Source organism: Miniopterus natalensis, chromosome 4 (genome assembly GCF_054644295.1).
Source record: "Miniopterus natalensis isolate mMinNat1 chromosome 4, mMinNat1.hap1, whole genome shotgun sequence".
Classification (NCBI taxonomy): Eukaryota; Metazoa; Chordata; class Mammalia; order Chiroptera; family Miniopteridae; genus Miniopterus; species Miniopterus natalensis.
In genome coordinates, this window is record NC_142084.1 from 99,687,593 (window position 1) to 99,705,514 (window position 17,922).

The 17,922-nt window shown below is 61.9% G+C and overlaps 2 protein-coding genes across 3 annotated transcripts in view; one reads left to right on the forward strand and one right to left on the reverse strand.

The window, feature by feature from the left end:
- The window catches only part of CHLSN (cholesin), a 71,693-nt gene extending 61,629 nt beyond the window's left edge, over nt 1-10,064 (forward strand). For both annotated transcript variants that reach the window (XM_087816130.1, XM_016212978.2), the window contains 3 exons: nt 7,233-7,432; nt 7,767-7,848; nt 9,277-10,064. In XM_087816130.1, the coding sequence (XP_087672256.1) occupies nt 7,233-7,432; nt 7,767-7,848; nt 9,277-9,465 (471 nt within the window). In that variant the 3' untranslated portion in view covers nt 9,466-10,064. The remainder of the gene's footprint in view (nt 1-7,232; nt 7,433-7,766; nt 7,849-9,276) is intronic.
- A 1,519-nt stretch (nt 10,065-11,583) lies between these two features.
- Nucleotides 11,584-17,211, reverse strand: CYP2W1 (cytochrome P450 family 2 subfamily W member 1). Its single transcript, XM_016212955.2, has 9 exons — nt 16,978-17,211; nt 15,815-15,977; nt 15,441-15,590; nt 15,216-15,373; nt 13,780-13,953; nt 13,307-13,445; nt 13,010-13,194; nt 12,499-12,640; nt 11,584-12,312 (listed from the first exon to the last, which is right to left on the reverse strand). Exons 1-9 carry the CDS (start codon nt 17,158-17,160, stop codon nt 12,116-12,118), a joined length of 1,491 nt encoding a protein of 496 aa, XP_016068441.2. The 5' UTR covers nt 17,161-17,211; the 3' UTR covers nt 11,584-12,115.
- Between the last annotated feature and the right edge of the window lie 711 nt (nt 17,212-17,922).

The following is a 17,922-nucleotide window of genomic DNA, read 5'->3' on the forward strand; positions in this document are numbered from 1 at the left end:
CTCTCTCACAAAAAAACAAGAATCAGATTGTCATTAAAGTGTCAAACTGGCACCTCCAAGCCAGCAGGGACTGTCAGCTGAGTTTTGAAAGTTGAGAAGTACATCTTATGTGTTTTAACTACGGTTTCTAAATGCGTTTACCACTCCGTGCTTATTACTGTCAGCTCTGTGCATGCTGCGTCCCTCCGCCAGAACCGTGTTTCCAGATAAAAACAAACGCAGCGGTGGAGGGTGGGCGGGCTGAAGTTCAGCAGGAAGGAGGTGGGCATGGCTGGGACCTGCAGAGCGCAGCAGCCTGTTACGTGGAAGTGTGACGTGTACAGGATCTTTGCCTTTCTGTTTGCAGCCATAACTGACATTCCACCTCAAACTGCGGCCGTGCAGAATGCAGCGGCTCCAAGCCCTCTGTGGCTGCTAGTAATGAGACATGGGGAGCACTGTAAATGGGCACTTGGTGTCCGTGTGCCTAAAGTCAGGGCACCCCCTGGGCGGCCCTATGCAGCATAAACAGAGCTCGGGCAAAAGGGCCTGTGTGCTTGCCCGCAGTGTGGGTGACATCAGCCCAAAGGCCTAGCTGAGATTCTAGGGCACAGTGGGAACTGGTGGCCCTGGGATCTTGGAGCCATGAGACTCAGCTTGGTCCCTCCTCTGGCCGAGCAGTTAGCCATTTCCCTTAGGGTGGCAATGCCCATCTCCGTGCAGCTGTGAGGGGCTATGGGGCCGCCGGACTGAGGGTGGTGGCCTGGGGGTGCTGTGTCCTGTGCCTCAGCTATGGGGGGGGGGCTCTTCCAGGGACTCCTGTTCTCAGGGGCCTTAAAGACGGCCATGAAGGAGTAGCGGTTTTCACACACATCCCTCATAAGAAGAGACCCTCAGCTCTTGGGAAAGCAGGGAGGGATCTCTCTGGAAATGAGCCCCAGCAAGGTGCTCAGTATATCGAGAGGCCTTATCAGCTCCGCCTCCTTGGAATGGAGATTTTCCTGATGGAACCTGCGTATCTCCCGTCCCGCCCCACGCTGTAGGCCCTGAGGAATGTGTCTGCAGCCTGGGAGCAGGGAGCAGGCAGCCTGCACACCGGTGCGCTCCCAGCCTGTGGGCACCGCTGTGCGTCTGCACACATCCTGTGCACTGGCCAAAACCAGTGCTCCTCATTCCTCCCCAACACCCCGACCCGCAGTGTCCCCACTGCCAAAGCTGCTGGCAGCCCCCTTCTCCCACGGGCCCAGGCAGAGCCTCAGTTGCATCTCAGTGTGTTTACATGTTGTGCCACCTGGAGCCTCACCAATGTCCCCTGAGGCATCAGACCCACCTTTGCCCTGGACCACTGTCCTGGGCGGTGGCCTGTTGGAGGCCCTAGGATTGCCCGGTTCCACATTGGGCTCAAACTTTCCGGGCTCAGAGCCCTTTAGTGATAATGCCAAGGTGTCCTTCCTGGGCCCACCCACGGTGTACCTGTGGGAGGGGCGGTGTGTTGGAATTTCTGCCAGTCAGCTCTGAGCTGTGGCAGAGAAGGGCTGGCTGCTGACTGTTCTCTGGCTTACAAGGTAATGGGGAGAGGTGATGTGTTTTGCATTTGTCATTGACACCTGCCATCTCCCCGTCCGCCACAGACCCTGTGGGCATCCCCTTCTTCCTCTTGCCAGCTCACAACCCTGAGGAAGAGTCGATTCTGAACTCTCTGTCCAGCTAGGATGTATCAGGAGGCAGGGCCTACTGTCAGCCAAGGCCACGGTCAATGTGAAGGCCCTCCCAGAGCACTGTCCTGTCCTATAAGGACAGGTGTCCCCGCCTGCCACTGTCCTTTGACCATGGACAAGACCTTACCCCTCAATCTTCATCACTAAACCGAGGAAGGAGGTCGGCTCTGTCACATTCTGGAGTTGGAGCCCTCTGGCGGTGTGCCCATGTGTGCTGCTGTGAGAGGATCCGGCAGTCTCATCACAGCCTCGGAGGCCCAGGCAGAAAAAGGCAGGGCCGGGTGGGTTTGGATGGGAAAGGGGTGGGCTGGGGAGGGGATTCCCAAGGAGAGCCTAGCCTTTTTCCAGGTTGTCCTGTGGGGTCATAGCAGAGGGCTTGGGGGCCAGGTTCTGGTTGGGGCACTGTTCTTAACCACGTCTCACAAATTCGGGGAGTTTGAACCTGGGTAAGAAAAAAAATAGGTCTGAATTTTCTCCCTTTAACCACAGTTGAGCATTTCCTTCCACTGTGAATGTTGGCAGCAGACCGCAGTGGCGTTGGGAGGCCTGCAAGGGGCATGTTCCAGGTGGGGGAGATCCCAGAGTTACCGGCCTGCGGCTCAGCCTACAGTTGCTGGTTATCAGGTGGTAATGAAGCACAGGTGATCTTATATTCTGATATCTTTCAGTTCGTTCCCCTGTGTCCCCCGTGTGTTCTGTTTGGTGCTCTTAAAACCTGAGACGGGGTCCACAGGCTGCGCAGGACTCCCATCAAGAAGCTGAGCTCTGCCCGGAGAGCCTTCCACCTGCACCACTCCGGACCGGGGCAGCCACTCTCCCTGTCCTCCAGGAGCTCACCTGCATCCGGCTGTGAGCTCCTCGAGGCCAGAGCCCGTGTCTGCCTCTGCAACAGCGACAGCCCAGGATCTGCAGAGGGCGATGTGCCAGCCCCACACGGCCCGCCACGCACAGGGCCCATGGACGCACCACGGAGTGTCCCAGCTCATGGGAACTTGGCTGGGTTTTCATAGTAGCTTATATGGTTCGTCAAAGCCTTCTCAACTGTTGAGGTGCAAATTCTCTGAAGTAACTTTCACTTTAATCAGAATATTGCAAACAAATGAAGAGGGAAAGCTTACCACATTCCATTCTGTGGCAGCAAGAAGGTAACTCAGTGTCACGCACATGTTGGTTTAGCCAAATGTTTTGGCTGAGTGAGGAGGTGGGGGGAGATTAGTCTGTAAAGAACATAACAGTCTGTACCCGCATCTCTGTATCATTGGCTGTAACAGATCTGCTGAGCGGATACTGTGTGTGGCCTGGTGGAGCCTGGCGGCGGCCGTGGCTCTGGTTCCCAGGGTTAGCACCTGGGAAATGGTGCAGGCACGTGGGGTGCGTCTAGTTGTTTCAGAATAAAAGGTTTCTTAAAAATTGTGGGAACCGCTCCCTCTTGTTCTTCATTGTTTTTAGAAAAGGGAAAAAGTAATTTGCTGTCGTGAGTTACCCTTTTGAATTTTAATTATTGGGGTAGTAGGTCTAGTAAAAGTTTAGTCTCTGACTTCGCAGGTAGAGACATGGGTTTCTACCTGTGGGACCCCTGACCGCTGGCTTCAGGGCGTAAGGAAGGGGGCTTTTCAGCTGGGACGTGTGGTTCTGGGACCAGCTTCTCTGCTCTGGGCTCCAGTCTCCAGCCTCCTGCCTGTCCCCGAGCTCTGGGCTCTGTAAGGGCTGGCTTCAGGGCAGAGATTCAAGGGTCAGCAGACAGCAGCCAAAGGCTAGGCTTACAAACACATAGCTGTGGTTAAGGCTCAGTCCCCCTAAGGGGCCTCTGGTGCCGCTCTGGGGGGAGGGGCTCCATCCAGCTCAGGCCAGAGGCTGCCCTTTGGAACTGCCTGCATCTGTAAACAGGGCTGAGCCAGGAGTGTGCCTCTCCCCAAGCCCCAGCCTCCACTGGCAGCCCCCCTTACCCACCCCCTCCCCAACTCAGGTCACTTTCCTCCTAATCTTAGCACCCTCCCCTGTGCGGCATGCTTTACAGCACATGTTTTGTTCAGGTATTTTCAACACATACCTAACCCACTGGTGCTGTGGGGTGGTTGGTTGGTGGTTTTTGCCTAGGTTTGGGGAGGTGGAGGATACAGGTGCTCCCCTGTGGAAACGCAGGCCCTGCAGCAGGCTGGCCCCCAGTCCTGGGCATCTGCTGTGATCAGCTGGCCAGCTGCCTCCCCGCCCCCGCCCTCCATGTCTCTCCCTCCAACAGTCACCAAAAGGACAGTGTGAGCTCTGGGGACAGATCAGTGGCACCGCCACAAGTCCCACTCTCCTGGCTCCACCCCAGGCCTCTGTCAGAGCAGCTCACTCACAGCCTCCACCTTCTGGTGGCATTTCTGATGGAGTGGACGCCAGACCCTGACACTTAGTGTGAGGCTCACTAAGTAAAGCTTGGTTCTGCCCGTGATGAAAGGCTCCTGGGAACAGAAAGTCTCGTCTCTGGACGGAGGCCTGTGCACCCTGCTCCAGACCCCCCCTCCACCAGCATCAGGGTGGTAGCCCTGGGTCCTGCTGGGGCAGGGGCTTGGCTGTAGAGCGGAGTGGCTGTGTGTGTGCATGTGTGCCCTATGTGTGGGGATTCACTCTGGAGGGTTGGAGGGTCTGGGCTGGGTGGCCTTGGGGACGGCCGTAGTCAGGAGTTTGAGTATTTAAATTAGGGCTGAACTTTAGGTCTCTCTTGCTGGAGTTACGTTTCCTTCACATCACATTTTGGAAAATAAAATGTGCCCGACCAGTGTAAGGTGTCACTCTGGCATGGAGCCAGGCAGAAGTGAGTCCACTGTGCGCTCTGGATCCTGGGCCCCGGGTGGCCTCCACGCCTTGCTGGGGCAGGTCAGGGGAGAGGCCCCCACCCACCCATCCAGTTGTGCGCTCCACACACATCTCACCAAGGAAAACCATTTCCCTTGCCTTGAAAATCCTTGTAAGTACAAGTGGAAAATTTCGGAGGGTCCTGTGGTTTGTCCAGCTGTGCTGGTGCAGGGCCAGCTCAGTTCCCAGGCCTGTGAGCATTGTCCACCACCCTCTCTCAGTCCAGGGCTGCTTCCCCAAGTCTGACTTCAGCAGGCTGGCACATCCAGGGTTCTGACCACCCTGCGCGCCGGGGACAGCAGCTTCCTCCCAGTGTCCTCAGCAGGCAGCTCCTCTGCCCATGTGTCCAGGGCACCCAGGGCCAGGGCCCAGCCTCCTTCCCCCAGCCCTTTATCTTTGCTCTGAGAGCTCTGGGAAAGACAATGGCCCCTTTCTCTGGGCACAGAGAGCCGCTGTTGACCCTCATGGAGCCTGAGCTCCGGCCAGAGCCAGTGACTGGACGCCTGTGACGTGGGGGGTGGGTGCTGTCCCGAGACTGCAGTGCTCGGAGCCTCCCCTAGCCCTGAGGTTCAACAGGGCGCCCAGCACACACTAAACGGTGTGATCCAGTGAGAAGGCACGGGTGGTGAGCAGGTGCATGTTTCAGCCTGTCACCGAGTGCACTGTGTGTGTGTCGGACCGCGGTGTGGGGAGGGGCACCCACCCCCACCAAGTGAACTTGTGTGATGTCTCAGGACAGAGCCCACACTGGGCAGCCCGGAACCCCAAGGGCATGTTAATGTCTCCAAGGAAAGCCAAGGCCCTTCTGGGGCACACCTGGTGCTGTGGGCAGCCACCAGGGCTCAGACCTGGTACCCCACATGGGGGGTATGCAGCCAGGTGCACCTCTTCTCTGTACCCCTTGGCCCGTGGTAACTGGCAGGTGTGGATGCTGACCTGAGCCCACCTGTGTGCTGCATATGCCCGAGGCAGGCGGGCCATCAGTGTGAAGTGAATCACAAACGGGTCCACAGAGGCTGGGAGGAGAGCTTGGGGTGGGAGCCCCTACCCTAATCACCCTGCAGTTCTGCCTCCTCTGCTGCCCACCCCCAGAGCTCTTCTGAGAACGAGTCTGACCCATAGGGATCTGTGGGGAGGACACAGCAGTGTATCCGGGCCAGTGAGGTCCACCCCTTCCTGCCCTGCCTGGCTTTCTTAAGGCTCTTCCACCCTCTCCACCCAGCCCAGGCCAGGCAATGCCCTTTTCTAGTCCCTGCTGTGGCCCTGCCCTGCCCCTCCAGCCTCCTTCCTGTGCCCCCTCCCAGCTGTTGCTGAGCCCGCAGAGCACACAGGGAGTCCTCAGGGAGCGGGGCAGGGCTCCTGTCTCGATGACCAGGTCCCTTCCGCCTCCGAAACAGCAGCCAGCATCCTGCAGGGTCCGGGGCTGGTGGCAGGGGCCATATCCTGGGACAGCTGGGGCCCTGGGGAGGTGCCCCGTCATGGGGCGGGAGCTCCCCACCCATCCCACCCCCCAACCTGCCCACCTTCCTTAGGGCCATCCCTGTGCCCTGACCTTTCATCAAGACCTCGGTCAGGCTGCAGGACGGTTTGCCTGCTCTTCTCACTGCCCTTTTTGTGGGGCCTGCCCAGCCAGCCCACTGTGGCCTCCCATGCTCATCACCACACTGCTGTCCTGGACCTGGCACCCCCCTCAAACACAAATGCCCTCAGAGCCCCTGCTGCCCTGTCCTCTGGGCTTCTCTGTCCCGCAGTGGCTGTCTGCACGCATGGCACATGCCGTGGCCACCATGCCCAAGACAGGAGGCCCATCTGGAGGCGCCTCCGGGCCCGAGGCCTGAGCCCCTCGCTAAGGGCCTGGTCTGTGAGCCCTGTGCTAAGGGTGGAGGTCGCGTGTGCCTCCTGTTGAGGCTGCTATCCCTGCGGCCCTCACGCTGCTCAGTTCCAGCTGGCTTTCCAGGAGGAGGGAGGACCTGGGCAGAGCTGGGGTTTTGTTTTGACTTAAGAGATTCCAGAAGGAGCGGGGTGCTGAGTGGGAACACAGAGGTTGTCAAGGGGTTGGCATTTTATGAGGGACCTGCTGGGGCACATGGGAGGAGGGGCAGAGGAAGGGGGGAGCCAGAAGTCCGCTCTGCTCTGCTTTGCTCTGCTTTGCTCTGCTTTGCTCTGCTTTGCTCTGCTTTGCTCTGCTTTGCTTTGCTCTGCTCTGCTCTGCGGCCATTGTCCTGCTGTCCACCCCCTGCGAGCTCCTGCCTGGGGAAAGGTTGCATCGGGAGGCCGCAGCCCTGTCTGTCAGAGGGGACAGCCAGCGGCCACCAGCGTGTTCTCCCAGCCCAGGGATGGGTGGGCACAGGGGCACCTCCTACTATCCTCAGTCCAAGGGGCTCATGTCAGAAGGGTTTGGGAAATCAGGGTGGAAGGAACACGGGACCCCAGAGCCAGTCTGCTCCCGGGGAGGGTTCTGCAGGCCTCAGACGGGCTTCCCACAGAGCCCGGAGTGTGGGTTCTACAGTCAGTCGGCTCTTGACGGTCTGGGGTGGTCAGAGCTATAGCGGGCTCTGGGCCCAGTCCCCCAGAGCACAGAAGTCAGCAGCCCCTTCCCCGCCGACCTCCCTCGGGTCCTGGGTGAGGGCAGGGCTGGGAGCAGGGAGGTGCAGCTTCCCGAAACCCTAACGGGGGCACTCGCTTGCCTTTCAGAGAGAAAGAGCGTGCTCGGACCCTGAGCTGTCCCCAGAGCTGTCCCCGGAGCAGAAGAGGGTCCTAGAGAGGAAGCTGAAGAAGGAACAGAAGAAGGCGGAGAGGAAGCGGCTGCGGGAGGCAGGCGTGGCCCTGGCCCCAGCCCAGCCCCTGCCTGCCAAGCGCTCGGGCGCCCAGCTGGCCCTGGACTACCTCTGTAGGTAAGAGGCTGCGCCCCACGGCCTCTGGTCCTCTGGGAGGATGGTGCTGGTGCTGGCCCACCCTGGCCTGGGCCTGCTCTGTGGCGGACCCCTGAAGTGCCCCTGGTCCCAGGCACACAGGGCCTGCGCTCTTGGGCAGTGGACGTGTGGAGTGACTCGCCCTCCCACCCGGGCCTTTGGCCCCTCTGCTCCATGTCCTCACCCTCAGGCTGAGAGGGGCCCCCCCAGAACCCCCGCAGACAGCCAAAGAGAGAGCACCCAGGCCAGTTGGTGCAGACAAACCCTCCTGCTCCTTCTGCCTGGAACCTGAAATGTCATGTCCTTGCTCTTCCAGCTGGGCCCAGAAGCACGAGGACTGGAGATTTCAGAAGACGCGGCAGACCTGGCTGCTGCTGCACATGTACGACAAAGACCAGGTGTGTGCTCCGGGGGTGGGGATGGGGGGTCTCCCAGCCCTGCCTGCACTGTGCTCCGGGGGGGTTGGGGGAGGGCCTCCCAGCCCTGCCTGCACCGCCCTTCCAGTCTCTCTGTCCTGGGAGCCCAGTTAAAATAGAACTGGGACGGGGGCTGGCCTCCAGACCCAACTCCCTGCACCCGTCTCAGTGTCTGGGGCCTAGGGACAGTTGACTGGCTGATCCTAGTGGGTTAGGGATCTACACACCTGATGGCTCAGTTTTTGACTTAAGATGAAATTCGTGAACCACAACATCCACCATTTTAAGTTTTAATTTTTTTATTTTTATTATTTCTATTTTTTTAAATACATTTTTATTGATTTCAGAGAGGGGAAAGGGGAGAGAGAGAGAGAGAGAGATAGAAACATCAATGATGAGAGAGTCATTGATCGGCTGCCTCCTGCACGCCCCCGACTGGGGGTTGAGCCCACAACCCGGGCATGTGCCCTGACCGGGAATCGAACCCCTATCACCTGGATCCTAGGTTGATGCTCAACCTCTGAGCCACACCCAGCTGGGCAAGTTTTTATTTTGATGATGCCAGTTTATCTGTTTTTTATAGTTGCTTGTGTTTCTGGTGTCATATCTAAGAAATTGGTTCCTGACCCAAGCTCACAGGCTTTTCCTGTGTCCTGAGAACTTTATAGTTCCAGCTCTTACTCAAGTTCACCTTTATGTGGTCTGAGGTAGGGGTCCAGCTTCGTGCCTCTCTACGTGGGCGTCCAGTTGTGGGAAACAGTGGGCTGTCGATATGAGAGTTTGTTTCTGGGCCCTCTGTCCTGTTCCATGGTTGGTTGGTCTGTCTGTCCGTCCATCTGTCATGCCTGGGCCACCCGGTCTCCATGGCTGTAACTTTGCGGTAGTTTTGAAACCGAGGAGTGTGCCATGTTTTAGGTGGACCTGCAGTACATGTTCATACACTTCTAGAAGCAACCGGCCTGGCCATTCTGGGCCTGGGGACGGGCAGGGTGAGCGCACATCCTTGGGTCCAGGTGTCATTCATCTCCAGCACATCTGTCTCCTTAAGACCAATCTACTTAGTGAGTTACTGGCATTTCAAGGGGGCCTGAAAAAGGGTAGCCACCAGCCTCTTTAACCCCAGTTAAAACTGGGGAGGAGATAGCCCAGGGATAGAGGACTGCCTCACCACCACCACCCCCAGCCTGTCCAGAGCAAGGGACAGAGTGGGCACAGGCCAGGCTTAGGTTCCTGTGCAGATGCTGACTGGCCATCTAGGCCCTCAGTCTGTGGTGGGCATAGCAGTGGACCTGAGACCAGCTGCAGGGCCAGGGGTCCCACGCTGCAGGCATCTTGGTTCTCCATGGCTCCATGTCCACACCCACCTGCCACCCCCTGGCTGCTAACCAGCTCCTGTCCCCTCCCATGCAGGTTCCCGATGAGCACTTCTCTACCCTGCTGGCGTACCTGGAGGGGCTGAAGGGCCAGGCCCGTGAGCTGACTGTGCAGAAGGCTGAGGCCCTGATGCAGGAGCTGGACGAGGCAGGCGCCAGCAGCCCAGACTGCCCCCTGCTGGAGAAAACCCAGCGCGTCCGACAGGTGCTGCAGCTGCTCTCCTAGGGTGCCCGGTCTCGAGGGCCCCTTCCTGCCAGGGCAGCCCTGCCACTGACTGCCTCCTTCCAGTGGGTGTGCTGGGGAGCCCAACGAGGAACAGCAGGGTTACTATCAGGCCTGAGGCTGCCAGGTGCTACGTCCCATTCCTCTGGCACCAGACCCCTGGAAGGACACCTCTCTCCTGACCCTCCTTGGCCAGAGAGGTTTATAGATGATGGCGGGTTCCATCCCTTTACAGCAGGATGAGGCCACTGAAATAGCCTGGAGATGCCAGGCCTGTGCCAGCCACCCTCGGGCCCTGGAAGTTGCTTGTTGAGGGAAATGCCTGATTTTCTGCCCAGGGGTCTTAGAGATTGGCAGAGTCGCTCCCGCCAGCTGCTGTCCATCAGTGTTCGGCTAAGGGGGGCACCCCAGGTTTGGGCCCTGCACATCAGTCTGGTGGCCCCTCCCATGCAAGCCACGTGTTTCCTGGCCCCGGCCTACCCTCTCGAGCCTCCGGGGCTGTGGCCATCCACCTCTCACCTCCCTGCTCAGGTCAAGCCGCGGCCTCACTGCCCGCCTGCAGGGAAACTGGCTGTGTTTTCAATAAAAGCAGCCCTGCTGGCCATGGCTTTCATCCCGTGTGGTTCATCCTCACTTGCTTGGAGGTTGGGAGGGGCATTTTCTGAGGGGGAGAGTGTGTGTGCAGCCACGAAGCTGTCCCTGCCGTGGCCTCCCCAGGACACACCCAGGGGCTGCCGGCTGACCCTCCGCAGGCCGACCGTTTGCAGTGGCAGCAGTGACCACGCGTGGCCCTCCCACAGCTGCCCACCCGGAAACACCTGCTGCTGTCTGCACAGAGAGGGCACCTGCTTTCCTTGTCCCCAGAGGAGGGCATGCACCAGACCCTGGGGGCCACAGGGCCCCGAGCGCCGAGCTCAGAGGCTGCATTCGGGGGTGAGTTGGGAGGAGCCTCGGGCAGCTGGGGTCTGGGCCACCTCCACGCAGCTGGTCCTTCAGGACCCAGGCGAGGTCCCTTTAACACTTGCCCGGCTGGTCTTTGGTGCCCCAGCCTGGAACATGGTCAGCTCGTGGCCTGGGAGGAGGCAGCAGCAGAACTCAGACGTCCGGGGGATGGGCAGAGGACGCAGCTGCTGCCTGGCACTTAGGACGCGCCTCGGGGTGTTGTCTCAAAGCGGCGTCCCAGCCTTGGCTGTGCCTCAGCCTTGATTACCCTGGTGAGGCTAGGACCCCGAGGAGGGGTGACCCCAGCTCAGGAGGGGCCACATGTCCCTAGGGGGCTGGCAGGTCCCTTGCTGACCACTGGGGCCTTGGCTTCTACTCACCTGCAGCCCAGAGCCCTGAACTGAGGGTCATACCACCTCCTCCCATCCAACACCCAGGTCTTGGCGGCTTCCCCACCGTGCTGTGTTGCAACCCAAGGGGCTCGTCCTCTGCTCATTGGTGCAGCTCAAATCCTGATCATACACACTCACGAGCATGCACACGCTCACATGGTCACATGCACAAACACTCCAGGCGTGGAGCTAGGGGGGCTTGAGGACCGGCAGCCACTGAACCGCGTCCCTGCCAGGATGTGCTCTCCAGCTCCTCATGTTTGCCCTTCAGGTAGCTGGCGGCAGCTCCTCTGGGGTCTCCATCAGCGGGTGGTTGTCTTCCCTGGGAGTCCTGGGTGCTGAGGCCACAGCCTGTTTGTGTGTCCTGGAGAGTTTGCTCACAGTTTGGGGGCTGTGGTTTTGGTTTTCATGGACTTGGGAGGCACCTGTGGTGTAGCTGGAGCCAACGGTAGGTCTGGGGCACCAAGAGCCACCTCCAGCCTCGAAGGTCCTCCCCTCAAGGCCGAGAGGCAGGGTTGCCGAGCACAGACATTCAGAGCCCGTCTGCCCAGCATCTCGGTCCTGCACCCGGCATGTCTGGCCCCTCCTGACCCACAGCGTCAAGGCCATGGGGGGCCGGCCACATCTGCATCTGGTGGGGACCAGACCGAGTCCATGCTGAGGAGTGGCCTGCGGTCGAGTCCCGTCTGTGGCTGTCGGGCACCCCACATCCCAGTCTCCATGGTGATGAGTGACGTGGAAGGAAGCCCGACAGCTGCCACCCTTCGTTTTTATTGTTTTTCACGCGTGAGGACGGGGCGTCGATACTGCCCAGTGTGGGGGCCTAGCTGCACCCGTTTCTTCATAGGGGAAATGGGGTGAAAGGTCACAGAGTCGGGCTCAGTGGGGCCCAGGGCAGTGGGTCAGGCAGACTTTGAGGAAAGGTTGTACCAATGGGCCATGGGGGAAGCAGGGCAGGAAAGGGCTGGTAAGGTCCTGGTGCTGACAGAGGCAACGGCTGAAACCCAGGAGCCTGGGGCAGGAGGGACAGATGAAAAGAGACCAGGGGCCCTGGCTGCCCTGGGGAGAGATGAGGGAAGTGGTCGATACTGGGGTGCGGGGGCCTGGAAGATGGCCTGCCTCCATGGGTCTCCTGGGGGCTCGTCTCCAGCCCTAAGGACAGAGCTGCCTGGGCCCGCAGTCACTCTCAAACGGGGCTGTGGTGAGGCCAGGGGCTCCGTGAGGGACCATTTGTCCACAGGCTGCGAGCCAGGGGCAGTGACCCATACCCTCCCTGGGCCCTGGGAGTTTGTCCAAAGCACAGGCCACACCTGCCTCGGTCAGTGCCCCTGGGGCCTGGGCACTGCACACAGGGCTTGGGCTGGTGGCCTCATGGTGAAGGCCGGGGCGGGAACAGTGTCCAGGCTGGCGGGGCCAAGGCCAGGCGGGGGCAGCAGGCGGAAGCTCTGCAGGAGACCAGCAAACAGCAGAAACAGCTCTGTCCTGGCCAGGCTCTCGCCCACGCAGACGCGGCGGCCTGTGGGGAAACCGAGGCACAGAGCTGGCTGGTGGGGGTGATGGGAGGGCGAGGGAGGGCAATCAGAGAGCAAAGCCTGGAGTGGCCTGAACGCAGGTCAGCGCCCAGCTCTGAGCAGACCGTAGGGTGTGGGAGTTGGGGAAGTCCCGAGCCTGAGCCCCAAGGCCCCCGGGGGGGGCTGCATACCCGCAGAGAAGGGCAGGAAAGCCTCCCGCTTCACAAAGTGCCCGTCGGCGTCCAGGAAGTGTCCCGGGTTGAACTGGTCTGGTGTCTCCCACTGCGTTTTGTCCAGGAGCACGGAGCTCAGCAGAGGGACCACGGGTGTGCCCTGTGGGTGGGGCAGCAGGAGGCTCAGCTGAGGCACCCTGTCCACCTGGGCTGGCCCCAGACAGGAGCACGGAGAGAGGGTCCCCAAGGAGGACGGGAAGATGGGCGAGGCCCCTCAGCCCCTGCCCCGTGGAGGCTCGCTTCAGCGTGGAAGCCTCCCCTCGCACACGTGAGCCCATTGCACAGGTGAAGCCCCTGCTGGCCCCAGGCCTCAGGCCCCAGGTTTGCTGCTCTGAAGCCCTTCCCCTGCCTACAAGTGGGAGCCCTGGCTTCAGGCACCCAAGAGTCCCCCAACCCCAAGGGGTAGTGGAAAGAGCGAGCGAGGGTCTGGGCTGGGCTCAGGGTTGTGGATGAGGCCTGGCCGTCCCACCTTGGGGAGCAGGTAGCCGCCCAGCCGGGTGTCGGTAGCCGTGCACCGGGGCACATGGGGCAGGAGGGTGATGAACCTCTGCACCTCGTGCAGCACAGCATTTGTGTAGGGCAGCGACCGCTGGTCCTCCGGCCGGGGTGTCCGCCCGGGCCCCAGCACACGGTCCAGCTCCTCCTGCACCCGGGCTGCGGGCAAGAGGGTCGGCGCCAGTGTCCGGGGAGCCTCCCTCCCCTGGCCCCTAGGGACCCCCACCCACTGGGGGCTGGGACAAGTGAGCTGTGTGGCCTGCACACCCACCCTGCACACTTGGGTGGCGGCCCATCAGGAGGGCTGCCCACTGCAGCGTGGCCGAGGTGGTCTCCGTGCCAGCCATGACCATGTCCAGGACACAGGCCACCACGTTGGCCTCGGCAAACAAGCCATCGGGGTCCCTCCCCTGCAGAGGTGGGTGGGGCAGGGCTCAGTGGGAGGTGGGCCCCATGGGCCCCCCACCAGCCCTGGGCTCAAGAAAAGGGGCAGAAGACAGACTTGGCAGGAAGGGCAGAGCCAGGATCCTCTGAGCACTTGGCCCGTTCCAGCTCACCTCACCCTCCCAGCCACCCCCTGAGGCAGAACTGGGAAACCCCACTTCACAGGTGAGTTGACTGAGGTTCAGAGAGGCCTCCAGCCAGGAGATGGAGGAACACGTGCAGGAATAGGTGAGTCCATCCTGCACGGGGCCCCCGGATTTCCCCAGGCCTCTGAGGTGGTGGGGTGGGTCTCGCCCACACCTGGCCTTGCTGGATCAGGGCATCCATGTAGCTGTGCACGGGGCCTCCCCTGGGCCTGGGGGGCAGCCGCGCCTCCAGGAGGGTCCTCAGGATGGCCCGCACCTCCTCGATCTTTCTCAGGACAGGCCGGTGCAGCTGGAGGAGGGCCCCGAGCCGGGGGTAGATGTTGAACAGCTGGAGGTGGGGTGAGACAGCAGGGTGGAGGGTGAGGGCTCAGGCTCCACAGCTGCGCCAGGTGAGGGATGGATCCATCCTTCAGGTGTGTGCATTTGTCCTGGCTGAAAGGGGGACTGGTGCCACCTGTGGCCACAAGAGGGCGCCGGGCACGGGGCACTGGGCCCCACAGCCCCACCCGGTGGGACCAGCAGCCTGGGGAAACCTGTCCCAGGGCAGGAAGGAGGGGCCTGTGCCAAGGAGCGCACCTGGGAGCTTAGTGCCGGTGGCTGTGGTCACGCCCCGCTCTCCACCCACCAAAGCCGGTGGAAGGGAGAGGTTGCCCTTGGAAATAACTGAGTCAGCTGCCATTAAAAAAGGGAAGGATTCCGCCCAGCCCCTGGGCATGGGCCCCCCGTCAGCATGCAGTCTGTGCTCGCGAGATGCCCGCCCAGGCTGCACCTGCGCAGCTGGTACCTGGGAGCATGACTGGACCCTGGGAACAAATTGTGTGGCTGTGAGGAGCAAGCGCCGGGGTGGAAGGAGGCTAGACGGCCCTGCTGCCCCGGGAGCTACAGGCTTCTATCCCCCCCGAGGCTCCCTGGTGGTCCTGGGTCGGCCCGGCCTTCTTAGGGGCCAAGTCCACCCGCCCAGGGGCGCAGAGGCCCCTCACCTGCTCCCCTGACCAGACTTAGGGCTTAGACTCACTGTCCCAGCCCTGCGCGGGCCGTGGCCTTGTCACCTCCTGACATTGGTCGGAGGAGTGGGGTGGAAAGTACCTGTGAGCTATGGCCCCTGTGAACAGGTGACGTACAGACCAGGCTCTCATGAGCTACGGTCAGAGACGGTGCTCAGAGCTGCAAACGTGGACGTGCCGGGTTTGGGGAAAGAATGACATGCACACAATCGTGGGCGTTCTTAGGGTCAGGACTTGTGATTCGTGTGCCTGAAGATCCCTGGGTGGTGCAGGTGGGGGGCCTGCAGGCACGGAGCCCCAGATCCTGCCCACCGCTCTGAGCAGGTGAGTCTCTTGCTGATGGGAAGGTGTGGGGAGGGGAGATGAGGACCCCTGCCCTAGACCCCCAGCTTCCTGGGTAGCACAGTGCCCTGGCCTGGGCTGGCACAGCCACGGGTGTGGGCAACGGGACCGGCAGGAGTCCTGCGCTGCCTCTCTAGGCGAGCTCACCTCTCCTGGCTGGTGGCCACTGGGCCCCTTCCCGCCTGTCTCAGGCTGGCACTGAGCTCCCTGCCCCGCCCCCAGGTGTGGAGCAGCAACCTCTCACCTGCAGGCCCGGAGTCCCCAAGAGGACCATGACTTCATCAATGAGGCCCAGCAGGGACACAAACACAGGGTCCTGGTAGTCAAACCGCTGGCCGAAGAGGAGCGTGAAGGTGATGTTGGAGGGAGCCCAGCCGAGCAGGGCCAGGGGGAAGGGCCGTCCTGGGGTGGGAGACAGGCCTCAGTGGGGAGGGGCTGGGGGAAGGGCGTGTCCCCAGCCCTCACTCACCTCCAAACTGGTCCAGCTGCCCCAGGAGGCACCTCAGCTCCTGCAGGATCTTGTTGGCCATGGGCCCCCTCCCCACACCCAGGCCATGGAGGGTGCGCACGGTGAACTGGCGGGCGGCCTTCCATTGAGGCCCGGAGGAGAAGAAGATGCCTGTGGGCCAACATGGGGGGGGGAGCGAGCCCAGGAGATGCAGGCGGGCAGCTCACTCTGGTCCCCAGCCTGTCCCCCAGGAGCTGGCCTTGGCTTCCCCTCCTGGTGTGCTGTGTACCAACCACCCCCACTCTGCCTGCCACATGGACACCCTGTCCTTCCCCAGAGCAGAGCTGGTGACTGCCCCTCCCCATCTGAGGGGACCCCCTCCCCCCCAAACCTACCCCTGCCTCCCTGGATGAGCTGGAAGATGGCAATGGGGGGCCGGTCGGCCAGCTCCTGCCCCGTGCCCACCAGGGCCTCCCTCACCGCCTCGTAGCCAGTCAGCACCACTGTCTTCTGGCGTCCAAAGTGGACAGTGAACACGGGCCCATACTGTTCTGAGAGCTGGGGGGGTGGGGGGGCATATGAGCAAAGGCCCAGGAGCCACAGAGCAGGAGCAGGGTCGGGGGTGGAGTCCAGGGCACCCCTCCAGGAAGGTGGGCATTGCCTTTGGTGCTGGGTGTAGCTGTCCTGGGTTTTCTTTCCAGGGGAACACTCCAGGGGGCAGGATTGGAGGGCCGTGTGCTAGGGTGGCCGTGCCAGGAGACCAGGGCCTACACAGGAGCAGTCCCCCAGGTCCCCCAGGCCCCCCCCTTGCCGGGCCTGCCTGGGCAATTTGTCCCACTCTGACCTCCCCTGGCCAACGTGAGGGCACAGAACGGAGCCGGCAAGCGCTGGCCTTGGGGGCCTCTGTGCCTGTCCCCACAGCATCCCTGCCGAGGGTGAGGAGGGTTGCCATCTTCCCACCACAGCTGGGGCTTGGACCTCGGCCCGCGCTCCAGTCCACTGCCCGCTCTGCCCCCTGCATGCCGGATGGCAGCCTCCGGGACCCAGAACCCTGGTACCTGCAGCCTGGTGGGCAGCTGCTTCAGTCCAGGTCGCTTTGTGGGCGATAGCGGCCCCCTCCTCCCCGCCCAGCTGCAGTCTCCATCCCAGGCAGGAGGAGCCACAGCCAGCAGGCACCCCAGCTGCCCCTCTGGTGGGCAGGTGGGCAGCACCTGTGTGTGCTGGTCCTGTTGTTGCTACGTGGTGCCACTCCCTAGAGCACCTGCCCCTCCCCTCCACTGCCCCGAACCTGGCCCTTCTTCAGGGTCTTCTCAAATGCTGCTTCTTCCAGGAAGTCCTCCTGGCTCCCTGCTCCTTGGATGGCTCATCTCTGTCAATGTGGGTGGTGTCTTCCTTCTCCCCAAGACAGGGTGGACATTGGGCCCCTGTGTTCCCTGCCAGGCCAGCGCACAGTTGGACCACGAACCTCCTGACTCACAGGGGTCCCGGAAAACTAAGGCTCTGCTTCCTCAGATGAGAGCGGGTGCCACAGCAGCTGCAGGATGCCCACCCCTCTTACCTCCATCAGTGAGCGCTCCTGCTGGGACACCCGCAGCAAATGCAGGTTCCCGATGAGGGGCAGAGGACGTGGGCCAGGGGGCCAGCATGGGGCTGGGGAGGGGGCTCGGGGGCGGGGGCAGAGCAGAGCCCAGATCCCCAGGAGTCCCAGGAGCCCCAGGAGCCCCAGGAGCAGCGGGGCCATGAGGACAGCAGCAGTGGGGCCCCAGCTCCCTCCCTGGGCCCACCGTCCCGCCCTGTGCCTTATAGGCCTCCGAGAGGGCGTGCCAGCACCCCACCCACCCCACCACCCCGAGAATGTGGAACAAGCAGTTTGCAGGGGACAGCCAGGCTGCTTAAAGCGACAGGCGTGTGTGGAATGTGGGGTCGAGTCTGTTCAGGGAGCGGGCCCGTGGCGTCTGGGGGCAGGTGTCCTGTGTTTGAGGCATCCCATTACGCGGCCAGAGAGGACCCATGGTGGCCCGTCTGCCCCTCCTGGCCAGTCTCGGTCCTCTGCCTCAATCTCCCCGTCAGAACCAGGACTCCTAGGACTCAGGGACCCGGCCCAGCTCTGAGGGGAGGAGCCCGCCCTCCCCATGCTGAGCCTTCTCCACAGGACCCCATGGGTGTGAGTTCTGTGGGCCTCTCAAACCCACCGCCTCCTGTGTCCACCCAGCTCCCCTCTGATGGGCCAGTGGGAGGTACCAGGTGTGGAGACCCCGGCTGGCCCTCGAGGGTCTCCGCACAGCAGACGCCTCAAATCCCAGGGCCTCAGTGTACCCCCCCATCGAGGCTCTGACGTGAGCTCGCCCTGGTGGCTTTATCAGCACTGTCACCTGGGGCAGGAGGCACCAGCCTGCACCAGGACAGAGTGGAACTGACCGCCAGAGAGGCCCACCCCACAGCCAGGGCCGGGCAGGGCAGGGCAGGGCCGCTGGGTGACAGGTGGCTGGGTTTACAAGCCCGA